The following is a 13,665-nucleotide window of genomic DNA, read 5'->3' on the forward strand; positions in this document are numbered from 1 at the left end:
ATGATGGTAAGCTCTTTGAGGGAAGGGACTCCTTGAGCGCACCATACCTGTGCTTCATATTATTGATTGACGACTGATTGTAAAGCCCTTGGGTTTCCTCTCAGATTTAGATCTATGAAGCCAGGATGTAATTAGTGCCACTCTTTGTGGATAGGAATTGCATCACAATACCCAGCACATAACAGGGCTTACTAAATGAGGGTTGAATGAATCGTTACCATTTGATTTGATTCAACACTAACTTATTAATTGCCTCCTATAAGCTAAGCACTAAAGAATGCAATGACAAGAAGAATCACCATGCCTTCAAGAGTTTCCATTCTGTAGGATGCTCTACCCCTCCCCTTTCTCAGCCTTCTCTTCCCTACCCCCAACCTTTGACTCTGGGAGCAGCCCTCCTTTAGGGACACTCAGCATTAAGGGACTCAAGTCCAGTGAATTCACCTGTCACATTACAGTGATAGAGGGGTGGGGCAGGGGAAAACTTCTACCCCTCTTGTTCCTCTACTTCTGGTCTGAAATTACAATCAGCAGAATCACCCACTCATTCATCACACAGCTCAACTAAAAGGAGGAGTGGAAAGAGTGTTGGGTTGGTCCCAATTAGCTCTACTACAAACTTCTTATGTTTCTAATAGAGCTGGGGCATATATATGGCTCCCCTTCTCTGGGCCTCAGTGTCTTCCTCTGAAAAAGATGAGAGTTGGGATGGATGACCTTGGAGATCATTCTCATCTCTGAATCCCTCTCCTCTCAAGCTCAGTTTGCTTCTCTATTTAACAAGACAGTTTCAGAATTCAAATCCTGGGCTTTAGATTCGCAAGACCAAGGTTCAGCTCTTAGTTCTTCCGCTGATTGTTCGTGTGGCTTTGGACAAAACAGCTCACCTCACTGACTCTGTTTCTTCATCTGCAAAAACGAGGGTGTTGAATTCCATGGGCTTTGGAGATGTTTCTGGCTGAGTGCTCTCCAAGGTCCCTCCATCACCACTGTTCTGTGGGCTGCAGATGTTCCTGCAGGTGGAGCCCTTTCATCTTTGCCTCCCAGCCCCTGCCTCTCAGTCTCCACCCCTACCTGGGTCTCACTCAAACTCCCCCTAGATTTAGCTTTTCTCTGAGCCTGGGGTGCTTGGCTCCCAGCCTGGTTGCCTTGGTGACCGGTGCCTAGGAGGACAAAGGAGGGAGATGGCTGGAGCTTTTCCTGCTAGGTCTTGTCGATGAGGAAGTTCAGACCGTGGAAACTCCGCTGTCCTGCCATCCACCTGCCTTCGCTGACTGCGTTCTCTTTCTGGAGGAGGGCTGAGCCCACCACTTCATCCAAAGGGGACATGTGTAAGAGCCTGACTACCGCAGAATGGAAGAAAATCTTCTATGAGAAGATGGAGGAGGCTAAGCCCGCTGACAGCTGGGATCTCATCATGGACCCTAACCTGCAGCACAATGTTCTGGCCCCAGGCTGGAAGCAGTACTTGGAGCAGCATGCCTCAGGCAGGTGAGCCATTCCAGGTTCAGGAGGGAGGGAGGCCTGGCCCCCCACCCCCACGCCAGCAACTCAGGCTGGCAGTCACCTATGTCCTTCCCCTCTTCATGTGGTGACAGCCGGAGTTGAGAAAGGGCATTGGTAGACTGGAAAGGTCACAGCTAAGAAGGGGAGGCAGTACACTGAAACCAGTGAGCACAAGGAGGGTGTCCAAGAGTCTAGAGTTTCAGAGGAGAGACAAGCTAAAAACTCTAGTCTTTGGACTATGTGATGGGAGAGGATTGGAAGGTTTTGGGAACTAGAGAACAGGAACCTGAGAGTGGAACAAGGACCTGGAGTTTCAGTGGGAGCAGGCTGTAGGGGGAGGCTGGAAGCTTGAGTCTTCATGGTATCATGGAGAAATCACAGGCTTTGGAGGAGATCACAGGACCTGGGTTCAACTCTTACCTTTGCTGGTTTACCTTTGACTTATTCTTCTATTCTCCACCCCTTTTCCACTTAACTCCTCTAAGCCTCAGTTTCCTTTATCTATACAATGAAAGGATTGGAGTAGATAGTCTCTGAAGTCCCTTCTAGCACTAAGTCTGATTCTGTGACCTCTCTGGACCTCAGTTTCCTCTTCTGTAAGATGCAGGGGATTGGACTACAATGTCTCTGAGGTCCCTTGTTCGAAATATGAGCCTGTGATTTCTTCTTTCCAGGGCTCATGGAACTAACTAGACAGTGGGCTGGGACAGCTAAACTGGACAAGATGGGTGAGATGAGGTGGTCTTTGGGTGCAGGTGGAGGATGAGACCCTCCTCCCTTACCAAGTGTCTACAGGTGTTAGTTAACCTATGATGCTGTGGTGTGCTCACTCACTCTATTCCAGAGTCTTCCTGCTGTTACAGTATCCCTGGAAAGGGTGGGTGAGAAGAGCTAACTCAGGATAACAGGGTGCTCAAGCCCCTTGGGTGGGGGGTAGGGGAGCCCTTCTTCACAAAAGGGTTCTAGTAGCACCATCTCTGAAGAGATGGAGGCTAAACAAGGGGACTTTTCTAGGTTTCACTTCTGAAGGGAGGAGAGGGGGTTGACTTGCTAATTTTAAACATTTACTACATGCTATTTTGATGCAACAGCTCCCCCTAAGCCCTCCCTGCAAAGTCCATTGGGGAAGAGGACTGACAATAGACAAGTGAGGGTCCTAGGCAGCTGCCACAGCGTTTGCCTGGTGGAATATTATTCTCCCCTTTCTTTTGCAGCACAGCCAAGGTGTTCCCCTCTGCTCTCACCTCCTTTACCACTTGCTTCCATGACCAAGCACACCCTCAAACCTCTGCCCAAAGACCTTGGTGCTAACCCCACAGGGCTGGAGGGGGCTTAGATCTAAGCTTGCCAGGGAAGGCCATGGAGGGAGGTCTGCTTTCCTTGGCCGCCTTCTCCTCATGTACTTGCTGGTTTCCCAAGCTTTGCCTTCCCTAGGTGCCTCATGGGCGGGGGTGAAAGATGAAGCTGGACAGGAAGGGTCCTTGTGGCAGGGCAGTGGGAAATGCAGCTGGTTGTGGAGTCAGAAGCCCTGGGTTCAAATTCCCCCTCTGTGTGACCCTTCATGGGCCTCAGTTCCTCCTTTGTGAAATGAATAGATTAGACCAGTTTGGGGCAGCTAGGTGGTGCAGTGGATAGAGCACCAGTGCAGGAGTCAGGACGACGTGAGTTCAAATCTCACCTCAGACACTTGACACTCACTAGCTGTGTGGCCTTGGGCAAGTCACTTATCCCCAATTGCCTAATACTGGGTCATCTCCAGCCATCCTGATGAATATCTGGTCACTGGATTCAGATGGCTCTGGACAGAAGTGAGGCTGGTGAACTGCACAACTCTCCCTCACTGAAAAAAACAAAAAGTCAAGTGCAAGTCATGTCATCATTTCACTGATAGCATGGTCTTCTTCGGCAATGAAGATCGAACACACACACACACACACACACACACACACACACGCACAGATTGGACCAGATGACCTCACAAGTCTCTTCCAAATGCCACCATGATACCAAGATTCTATGAACAAATGTATCCTGAGCACTTACTGTGTTCGTGGCGCTTCCAGTCTAGGAGGGGGATTGAGGACTTAGACAGAAAAGCAGACCTGGCTGTAAAATACGAAGCCATCTGGGATAGCTGCAGATGGACAGCCCAGGCAAAAAAAGGTCATGGGTGTTCACTTCACCTGTTAAGGCTCCCTGGAGGAGGAGAGGTCTTGGGCTGGACCTTGTAGGGTGGGTAGAGAGGAAAGCAAAGGGCATTGGGAAGATAAGTTAAAGTTTTAGAATTCTGGACTTGGAGATGGGAAAATCTAAGTTCAAATTCTGCCTCAGATACATTAGCCCTGTGACCCTGGACACAGGGACACCTCCCTCAGTCTCAGGTTCCCCATCTATAGAATGGGCATTATGATAGCACCTATTTCATAGGTTTGCTTCAAGGAACAAATGAGATGGTTAGTGTTTATGTGGCATTTTAAAGTTTGCCGGGAGCTTTACAAGTGTTATCTCGTTCTATTCTCACAACAACTCTGGGAGGTAGGTGTCAACGTTACCCCCATTTTTACAGACAAGGAAACTGAGACAGACATTAAGTGACTCGCAAAGGGTCACACAGCTATTAAATATTTGAAGCTAGATTCGAACTCAGATCTTCCTGACTCCAGGTCCAGTTCTCAATGCACTGAACCACCTAGCTGCCTATACATAGTGTGCTGAATTTATTAGTTGTTACTGTTGTTATCATTAGGATTATTATTATCACTGGTGTCATGAGCAAAGGTCCCAAGACTAAACATCATTGATTTAGAGGTGGAAGGGACATTGGAGACCATCGAATCCAACCATCTCATTTTACAGATGAGGAAACTGAGGCACTGAGAGTTGATCACAAAGGAAGATCGCACAGAGGCAGGATCTTCAGAGGAGGCAGTGAGGTGTGATTGTGGAGGGAGGGAGGGAAAGGGACCATTTTTGGGAAGTCTCTAATTTTTTAAGCCCCACTCATTACTCTGTACTGTTTCATGCTGAGACAGGAACGCACACACTATTTTGAGAGGACCAGCCTGGATAAAACGGAAGGTTGGCATGGGGGAGGGGCGCTGGGATCAGATTGAATGAGTAAATTGGTGTCTTATTATGGGGGCTTTAAATGCCAGGTTAATGAGCTTGGACTTGAGCCTGTAGGAAATAAGGACCTGGTAAGCCGCATACCCTGAGCAGCCTACCCTCGAGGAAGACTCTCCCAGGATGAACGCCCTGAGGGATGGGGCCGGGAAGCAGAGGGCCGCTAATGAGCCAGCAATAAACCCTCCCAGCTCCGTGGTCCCCCGGGCGAGGGCTGTGGTTGCCGGGAGACGCAGGCTGCTCCATCCCCTCCCCGCTCTCCTCCCCCGTCCCCACAGGTTCCACTGCTCGTGGTGCTGGCACTCCTGGCAGTCTTCGCACTTGGTCATTCTCTTCCACATGTTTCTGGACCCGACCCAGAGGATGGGCTGCGTGAGAATGCGGGTCTTTAAGCAGCTGTGCTACGAGTGTGGCACCGCCCGGATGGACGAGTCCAGCATGCTGGAGGAAAACATCGAGGGCCTGGTGGACAATCTCATCATCAGCCTCCGGGAGCAGTGCTATGGCGAGCGCGGCGGCCAGTACCGAATCCACGTGGCCAGCCGCCAGGACAACCGGCGCCACCGGGGGGAGTCCTGCGAGGCCTGCCTGGCGGGCATCAACCACTGGAAGCCCAGCGAGAAGATGCTGGAGGAGGAGGCCACCACCTACACCTTCTCCCGGCCGGCCAGCCCCAACAAGGCTTCCGAGGGGGGCCAGGGCTGCAACTTCTGCTCCATCCCCTGGTGCCTCTTCTGGGCCACGGTCCTGCTGCTCATCATCTACCTGCAGTTCTCCTTCCGCAGCTCTGCCTAACGGGCCGGCGCGGTGGGCTAAGCCACGTGCCCGGAGAGCGCAGGGATAGGGTCAGCTGGTCCAGACCGTCTTGGCTTTCCTTGCACGTTCCAGGCTTAGTTGTCTTGGGGTGTCCTAGAGAAATCCCGGGGAGGGGGACTTCGGTCTTCTTCCTCTGACCCCATTCCACACCCCATCTTTACCGCCTCTAGGACCCTACCTAAAATCCCCCCACCATTGGCTTTGTCCCATTTCTATGACCTTCTATTAAATGATAGATACCAATGGTTATCAATCCTCACAGAGGGTAAATGAGGAAACACAACTGTCGCCATCCTCTTTAACATAAGACAGAGAGAGAGGGAGAGAGAGAGAGGGAGAGAGAGAGAGAGAGAGAGAGAGAGAGAGAGAGAGAGAGAGAGAGAGAGAGAGAGAGAGAGAGAGAGCGCCCCTCTGTCCCACAAATAAGGATGTTTGGGACCAGGCCCTCAGTCTTCCCTCTCCTCTCAGTCCCTAGGATTCAGTTTCTGAGGCTGATGTGTTGTCTTCTGGGGATTGTCTTGGCTCAGAACAGTCAGGAACAAAAATGAAAATTCAGCTTCCCACCCATTGTATCCTGACTCATGGAGGATGCCTAAAGGCTCTCCTACTTAGGAACTCTCAATCTGAGCAGTTCTGTATCTCTGACCTATCACCTCTGGATGGAGGAAGGAGGGAAGGGAGGACATTAATAGCAGATAATAGAGGCCCAAACTTCTAGAGCTCACTGGGCCCTTGGGAGGTCTGGGTAGAAACCCAAGGCTGAGGAGACAGACCTCCTGGGCACTGTTGCTTAAACCACCTTTGCACAGCTGGGAATCACTGCTCAAGAGACTTTACCTCAACTTAGTACAGCACCTGGCACATAGTAGGTGCTTAATAAATTCTAGTCAGCTAACTGAGGTGGCAGACTAAAGGGGATGATGGTGAGGGGTAGAGAAAGGCTATGGAAACCAACATCTTTCATGTGGGGATAAAGCCCAGTTCGGTGTGGAGACTAGGGGATTTTCTGACCTTGAGTGGGATGATGAATTGGCTCCAGGCTAAGGAAGCAATCCATTAGCCCATAGCATGTGTGGAGATCTGAAATTCCTTTCTACCACATGCTAATGGCCCCTACTTCCTGGGATGGTGTCTTTGTTTTCTCATCTTGGGGATGATCAGGTGTGTGCGTGTGCATGTGTGAGTGTGTGTGTATGTGTATGTGTGTATGTGTGTACACCTCATGCTCCATGTAAACTTCAACAACCCAGGATTTAGACTCCGCACCCCCTCCTCTATTTGTCTCATTTCCACGTTCTTGCTGCGTGTCTTCCTTCTGCCTTCTCTCTTCTTTAACTTAGTGGAGGCTGCGTTGACTTCTGAGAAATCGCTATGACAGCTCTAACATTTCCACTATCTTGGAGGAATTTCATACTGAATCCTGGTTGCTTCTGTGGCGGGCATTCTCTGGCACTGGTCATCTCCTCTCTGGCATCACCCAGCTTCTTAGCTTCCAACCTTTATCCTATCCCCAAAGAAGTACTTGTGGGTTCCTCCCTCCCTCCCTCTCTCCCTGCTTCCCTTCCTTCCTTCCTTCCTTCCTTCCTTCCTTCCTTCCTTCCTTCCTCTCTTCCTCCTCCTTTCCTCCCTCCCTTCCTTGTCTCATATCTATTTGTTGGACCGCAGATCTTGGCACTGACATTTGCTAGTTACATGACTCTGGGTAACCTGCTTAACCTCTCTGTTTTGCTTTTCCTATCTCTAAACCAGTGAGTGGGGCGGTCTCTATGGTTGCTGCTAGTCCTAAGTCTTGTGATGGAATGATTCTGGATCATGAGGTCAGAGAGGTCAAGGTGAGGAGTCGGGATGATTTACGCAATTCACCATGGGCTCCTTCGATTGCACCACCATTTCCAGAATTGGATGGAGCCATAGAGAGGTGGCGAATGCCCTCACCTTGGGAGTGAACTCTGAGATGTACTCTGGAGACTTGGGCAGAGGAGGAAAGGCGTTGAAATGTCTGCCTTTACCTTCAATATTCATGTACTTAGGGGCAGCTAGGTGGTGCAGTGGATAGAGCACCAGTGCAGGAGTCAGGAGGACCTGAGTTCAAATCTCACCTCAGACACTTGACACTTATTAGTTGTATGACCTTGGGCAAGTCACTTAACCCCAATTGCCTCATCCTGGGTCATCTCCAGTCATCCTGATGAATATTTGGTCACTGGATTCAGCTGGCTCTGGAGGAGAAGTGAGGCTGATGACCTGCACAGCCCTCCCTCACTCAAAACAAAGTCAAGTGCAAGTCATGTCATTATTTCTCTGTTAGCATGGTCTTCCTTGGCAACGAAGGACAAACACGCACATTTGACAAGTTATGTGTTTCTTCTTTGCCTTGGGTAAAGGTTGCAGAGACAGAATCTTGTGTATAAGTCAATATTTTTACCCCCAGTGGTCACGGGTGACACTCTACCCTGTACCCTTACATCCTTTAGTAGCTTCTTGATACAGCCTTCATCCTCTCCTTAGTCCCTCCCCCTGAGCAGTTAGCTGTGCCCTGGACCAAAGGCTTGACAGAACTTTAGAGAACCTTAGAGATATTCCCCCCACAAAAGTCCTCATTTTATGGCCGGACACATTGAGGCCCAGAGAGGGGAAGGGAGTTGCCCATGATCCCCAGAGCAGTAAGTGGAACCTGAGATCAGAAAAAATAAATAATCGTGGATCTGCCTGAGGGATTCTCAGGTGTGACCTGCCTGGGAGCAGGGTCAAGTAGGTGTGAGATGGGTAATAGAAAAGAGTGTGTTTTACTTGACTGTGTAAATTTGTTACAAAGGGTTTTGTTATTGTTTTTCAAAGTTGGGGAGGAGAGAAGAGAAAGTTGATTATTTTCACTGAAAGTAAAACTGAAAGAGAGCTAACAGCAGAGCTGGAATTTGAACTCTGGTTCTCCAATCCCAGCTCCAGGGTTCTGGGTGATCCTAGCTCTGGTGCTCTGGATAAGCCCCATCCCCTCTTCTCTAGCCCTGGGCTTGCTTCGCCAGAGCTTTCTTTTTCTCTTTTACGGAGACACAGCAGACTATGCAGGGACTCTCTGTGGCTAGACTGCTGTTCTCTCCATAAAGGCTGGGGGGGTGCTATTTAAGCAGCCGTTCTGCACTCTCTCTCTGATACCTCTGAGCCTGGGCCTTAGATTCCCTTGACCAAAGTTGGTGAATTTTCCCAAGTGCCTGGAAAGCTCTCTTCCTTGGCCACATAGAATGACTTGTGCAGGGCAGGAGCTAGTTAGGGAAGGAGACCATCTTGGGATGGGGGAGCCTTAGAGATAGCATCCCAAATTAGTGATGACCTTCCCCGGCCACCAATGGAGTTCATTCAGCCCCAGCTTTGCTCATAAGCATAGAAAGAGCAATTATCTGAACCTACAAGGGTGGAGAAGAGACCCTTGGTTTTGGTAAAGCAAGTTAGGCACCTAGCTAAGGTTACAGGAGGAATGTTGAACATAGAACACTTTAGAGGCTTCATGACAAATGGGTTAGGAATGATCTGTTCATTAAGGCAGGTCCCTGAAAGATCTTGAAGGCCTTTTATTGGCTTTGTTTGTGTGTTTGGACAGAATCAGTAGAAATGAAGATGAACTTCTTTAAATTCTATAATTCAGATTCAGCCCTGGTTCCGATGGTTCTTAATTTTTTTGAGATCGGTCCTACATTAAAATGCTTCCTGGTGTTTAATTAAAAAAATTTTTTAAGAAAGGGCCTGCAGATGGCAGTCTTGGAACAGTCTTATTAAGCAAACCAATGGAGCTAGGCTGGGAATCCAGCTTTCTTCACCCCCCTCCCCCACCCCAATTTCTCTTGGTTCTGCCCTCAGGGGCCAGACAGCACAAGGTTCATCCCTATCCTACACTGGAAGATGCGGTGATGCCACTTTAAGCTCTTGCTTTTCCAGACTGAACATCTCCATTTCCTACATCTGCTCCTTGTGACCCCAAGACCCTTCACCATTGACACTGGTGTTTGTCACAGTGTTGCCTAAAACATGGCAGCCCCAGTGAAACATGGCACCTCGGAGAAGGACTGACCAGGGCTGGGGACAGATGGACATCTCTCCACTCCACTCCATGGCCTCTTCGTCAAATCCTAAAGTGCTATGTAAATGTTAGCTATTGATTGCTACTGCTACTATCCTTCTATTAATGTTATTGCTGTTTTATTAAAATTGAGCCACACTGGATTTGCCTTTGTTGCTACATCACGCTGTTGATACACGCCAAGCTTGCCGTCCACTAAAGCCTCAGTTTTGTTGCCCGGCCAGGCCTCCCCTCTCTGGTACTTGTGCACTTGATTTTTTGAACTCAAATGGGGTTTTTATTTATGGTTATTATGCTTCATCTTGCTAGGTCTGACCAATGGGAGACACGAACCTCTATATTAGAGACAGCTTGGGATGATGGTTGGAGCGTTGGGCCAGGTAGAACTGGGTGTCATCATCGTCATCCTCCTCCTTCTCTAGTGTATTCCCTACCCCTCTTAGCTCTATGTTAGTCATAATCGTGATGTATGAAGTCTAGACCGTCATTCAAGTCATTGATAAAAATGGCAAATAAGACAGGGCTTTTGAGAGAGCATGGTGGCATTCTACTGGAGACTCCCCAGCTGTACTTGCAGATATGTATAGTGCTTTGCAGACCTTAAAGCTATATAAAAATGCTATTCATGATTCGATGTGTAGAATTTGCCTTCAGGGCCCCTCATCCATGCCTTGTTTTCCCTTCTTTTTCTGCTTCCATTCCCCACTCCTGGTACCCAGTCAATGGTAAATAATGGCTCAGTACTGAGTCTGAGGAGGACCTAGTACAAGACTAGTCCTGCCCCTCACTATGTGACTCAGCAGGCCTCAGTTTACTCATTTGTAAAGTGACCTCTAAGGTATCTTCCAACTCTAAATCTGGGATCCCAAATTCTTCAGACTTTCTGAGTTGGACGGTCCCCAGATGCCATAGAATCCCTGTAACCTGACCTTCCTCTCCCACATCGTTAACAAGTGAGTACCAGTCTCTGCTCCAAGGTCTTCGTATGATGAGGACCCATGACTTGGCAGGTCCACTTTGGGGTAGGTCTAATGATTAGTGAGTTTCTGAGGCCCTGATATCCCACCTTGATGTGCCTCTCCTAACTTTTGGAAACTTGCATTACTTTGATGGGGCTGTTTGACTAACAACCAAAAAGTTCAGGGAATTCCAGGGAAAGTACCAAGCTATGATTGTGGTGGCATTTTCTTCTTGTGATTTGGTTGTTTTTGGTCCTGTTTGACCCTTTGTGACACCATATGGACTTTTCTTGGCAAAGATACTGGAGTGTTTGCCATTTCCTTCTCCAACTCATTTTACAGATGAGGAAACTGAGACAAACAGGGTGAAATGACTAGCCCAGTGTCACACAGCTAGTAAGTATCTGAGGCTGGATTTAACTCTTGAAGATGAGTCTTTCTGACTCCAGGCCTGGTGCTGTGCCCCTTTCTAGCCTCACTTAAGCAGGTGTCAAAAATGTCATTGGGAAATGTTTACCAAAATAAATAAAAATACAATAGAGCACAGATAATGTTAATTTTAGGTTTTCTGGATTGCTGTGTTGCCTTCAAGGTTCCCTTTCTATTTGAGTTTGAAAGAGCTATCTGTACATCACTCCAGGTGGGTGACCCATTTGACCTTCAGGTACCAAGATGGAGGCAGCTAGGTGGCACAGAGGATAGAGTGTTGGATCAGGAGACTCTGCTTTCTGAGTTCAAATCTGGCCTCAGACACTTACTAGTTGTGTGACACTGGGCAAGTCAGTTAATCCTTTTTGTCTCAGTTTACTCATCTGTAAAATGAGTTAGAGAAGGAAATAGCAAACCAGGCCATAATTTCTGCCCCCCGAACTCTAATTGGCATCACAAAGAATCAGATCTGACTAAAAAATAGCTGAACAAACTAAGATTGGAAGTAGTTAACCACTCTGCCCACTTCTTCCTTCTCACTGCACATTGAGCTATTGACAAAGTGGCCCCTGGTGAGATCCTCTGTCCAGCTGAGGGTGGAAGATGGTCAGAGAAGGATAGCCCTTCTAAAAGTCATGGGCCAGTGCCATTGATTCATCTATTACATTCAATTAAAGAAATGACATGACCAGCTCCCTCCCTCCCAAAATCTTTCTGTCCTCCCACCCCATGTAGACTCCAGGAAAATACATCTATGAAAATATTCCCAATCCAACAAGCATTTACAAAGCACCTACTGTGTGCTGGGCATATATTTGGCACTGGGGATATATAATTCTCTGTACCCTCGAGCAGCTGATGTATTGAGACCCTTTCAAAGATATTTCAAATGGACTAGAAACTATGATTTTTTAAGCATATATTATCCATGTAATTTGAAATCATTTACTTAGAGACATGATGCGTATGGCAACCTGACTGTCAGGGTTATGCCACTGAAACTTGGCAATCCCCTTTCATTATAAAAAAGAGGATATTTAGGACTGTGGAAACATTGACATAGCTCTTTAAAGTCTGCCAATGGTGTTTTCTTCATTGAACCCTGTGACAAGGGTAGTCAACGTATAACTGTCCCACTTTACAGGTGCGGAATCTGAGGCCAGAGAGGTGATATGATTTGCCCATGGTTCTTCTTTTTTTTTTTTTTTTAATTTCACTTTTAACATTCATTTTCACAGAATTTTTGGGCTCCACATTTTCTCCCCCCTTGTCCCCTCCCCCCACCCCAAAACACCGAGCATTCTAATTGCCCCCATCTCCACTCCGCTCTCTTCTCCATCATTCCTCTCTGCCCTTGTCTCCATCCTCTCCTCTGTCCTGTTGGGCCAAATAACTTTCTATACCCCTTTACCTGTATTTCTTATTTCCTAGCGGCAACAACAGTACTTGACAGTTATTCCTAAAACTTTGAGTTGCAACTTCTTTTCCTCCCTCCCTCCCTTCCCCCTCCCTTTGGAAGGCAAGCAATTCAATATCGGCCAAATCTGTGTAGTTTTGCAAATGACTTCCATAATAGTCGTGTTATATAAGACTAACTATATTTCCCTCCATCCTATCCTGCTTCCAATTACTTCTATTCTCTCTTTTGATCCTGTCCCTCCCTGTGAGTGTCAACCTCAAATTGTACCCTCCTCCCCATGCCCTCCCTCCCATTGTCCCCCCCCACCCTGTTTATCCCCTTGTCCCCCACCTTCCTGTATTGTAAGATAGGTTTTCATACCAAAATGAGTGTGCATTTTATTCCTTCCTTTAGTGGAATGTGATGAGAGTAAGCTTCATGTTTTTCTCTCACCTCCCCTCTTTTTCCCCAAACTAAAAAAAAATCTTTTGCTTGCCACTTTTATGAGAGATAATTTGCCCCATTCAATTTCTCCCTTTCTCCTCCCATATATTTCTCTCTCACTGCTTGATTTCATTTTTTTTTAAAGATATGATCCCATCCTATTCGATTCACTCTGCACACTCTGTCTCTATGAGTGTGTGCGTGTGCATGTGTGTGTGTGTAATCCCACCAAGTACCCAGATACTGAATAGTTTCAAGAGTTACTAATATTGTCTTTCCATGTAGGGATGTAAACAGTTCAACTTTTAGAAGTCCCTTATGACTTCTCTTTGCTGTTTACCTTTTCATGCTGCTCTTCATTCTTGTGTTTGAAAGTCAAATTTTCTTTTCAGCTCTGGTCTTTTCACCAAGAATGCTTGAAAGTCCTCTATTTCATTGAAAAACCATTTTTTCCCCTGAAGTATTACACTCAGTTTTGCTGGGTAGGTGATTCTTGGTTTTAGTCCTAGTTCCTTTGACTTCTGGAATATCCTATTCCATGCCCTTCGATCCCTTAATGTAGAAGCTGCTAGATCTTGTGTTATCCTGATTGTATTTCTACAGTACTTGAATTGTTTCTTTCTAGCTGCTTGCAATATTTTCTCCTTGACCTGGGAACTCTGGAATTTGGCCACAATGTTCCTAGGAGTTTCTCTTTTTGGATCTCCTTCAGGAGGTGATTGGTGGATTCTTTCAATATTTATTTTGCCCCCTGGTTCTAGAATATCAGGGCAGTTTTCCTTGATAATTTCATGAAAGATGATGTCTAGGCTCTTTTTTTGATCATGGCTTTCAGGTAGGCCCATAATTTTTACATTGTCTCTCCTGATTCTATTTTCCAGGTCAGTTGTTTTTCCAATGAGATATTTCACATTATC

The 13,665-nt window shown here is 47.3% G+C and overlaps 1 protein-coding gene across 1 annotated transcript; it reads left to right on the plus strand.

Moving 5' to 3' along the window:
- The first annotated feature begins 1,112 nt into the window (after window positions 1-1,112).
- LOC140511835 (receptor-transporting protein 1-like) lies at window positions 1,113-5,694 on the plus strand. Its single transcript, XM_072621048.1, has 2 exons — window positions 1,113-1,491; window positions 4,908-5,694. Exons 1-2 carry the CDS (start codon window positions 1,217-1,219, stop codon window positions 5,422-5,424), a joined length of 792 nt encoding a protein of 263 aa, XP_072477149.1. The 5' UTR covers window positions 1,113-1,216; the 3' UTR covers window positions 5,425-5,694.
- Window positions 5,695-13,665: the final 7,971 nt, after the last annotated feature.

Source organism: Notamacropus eugenii, chromosome 6 (assembly GCF_028372415.1).
Source record: "Notamacropus eugenii isolate mMacEug1 chromosome 6, mMacEug1.pri_v2, whole genome shotgun sequence".
In the NCBI taxonomy this organism is placed as follows: Eukaryota; Metazoa; Chordata; class Mammalia; order Diprotodontia; family Macropodidae; genus Notamacropus; species Notamacropus eugenii.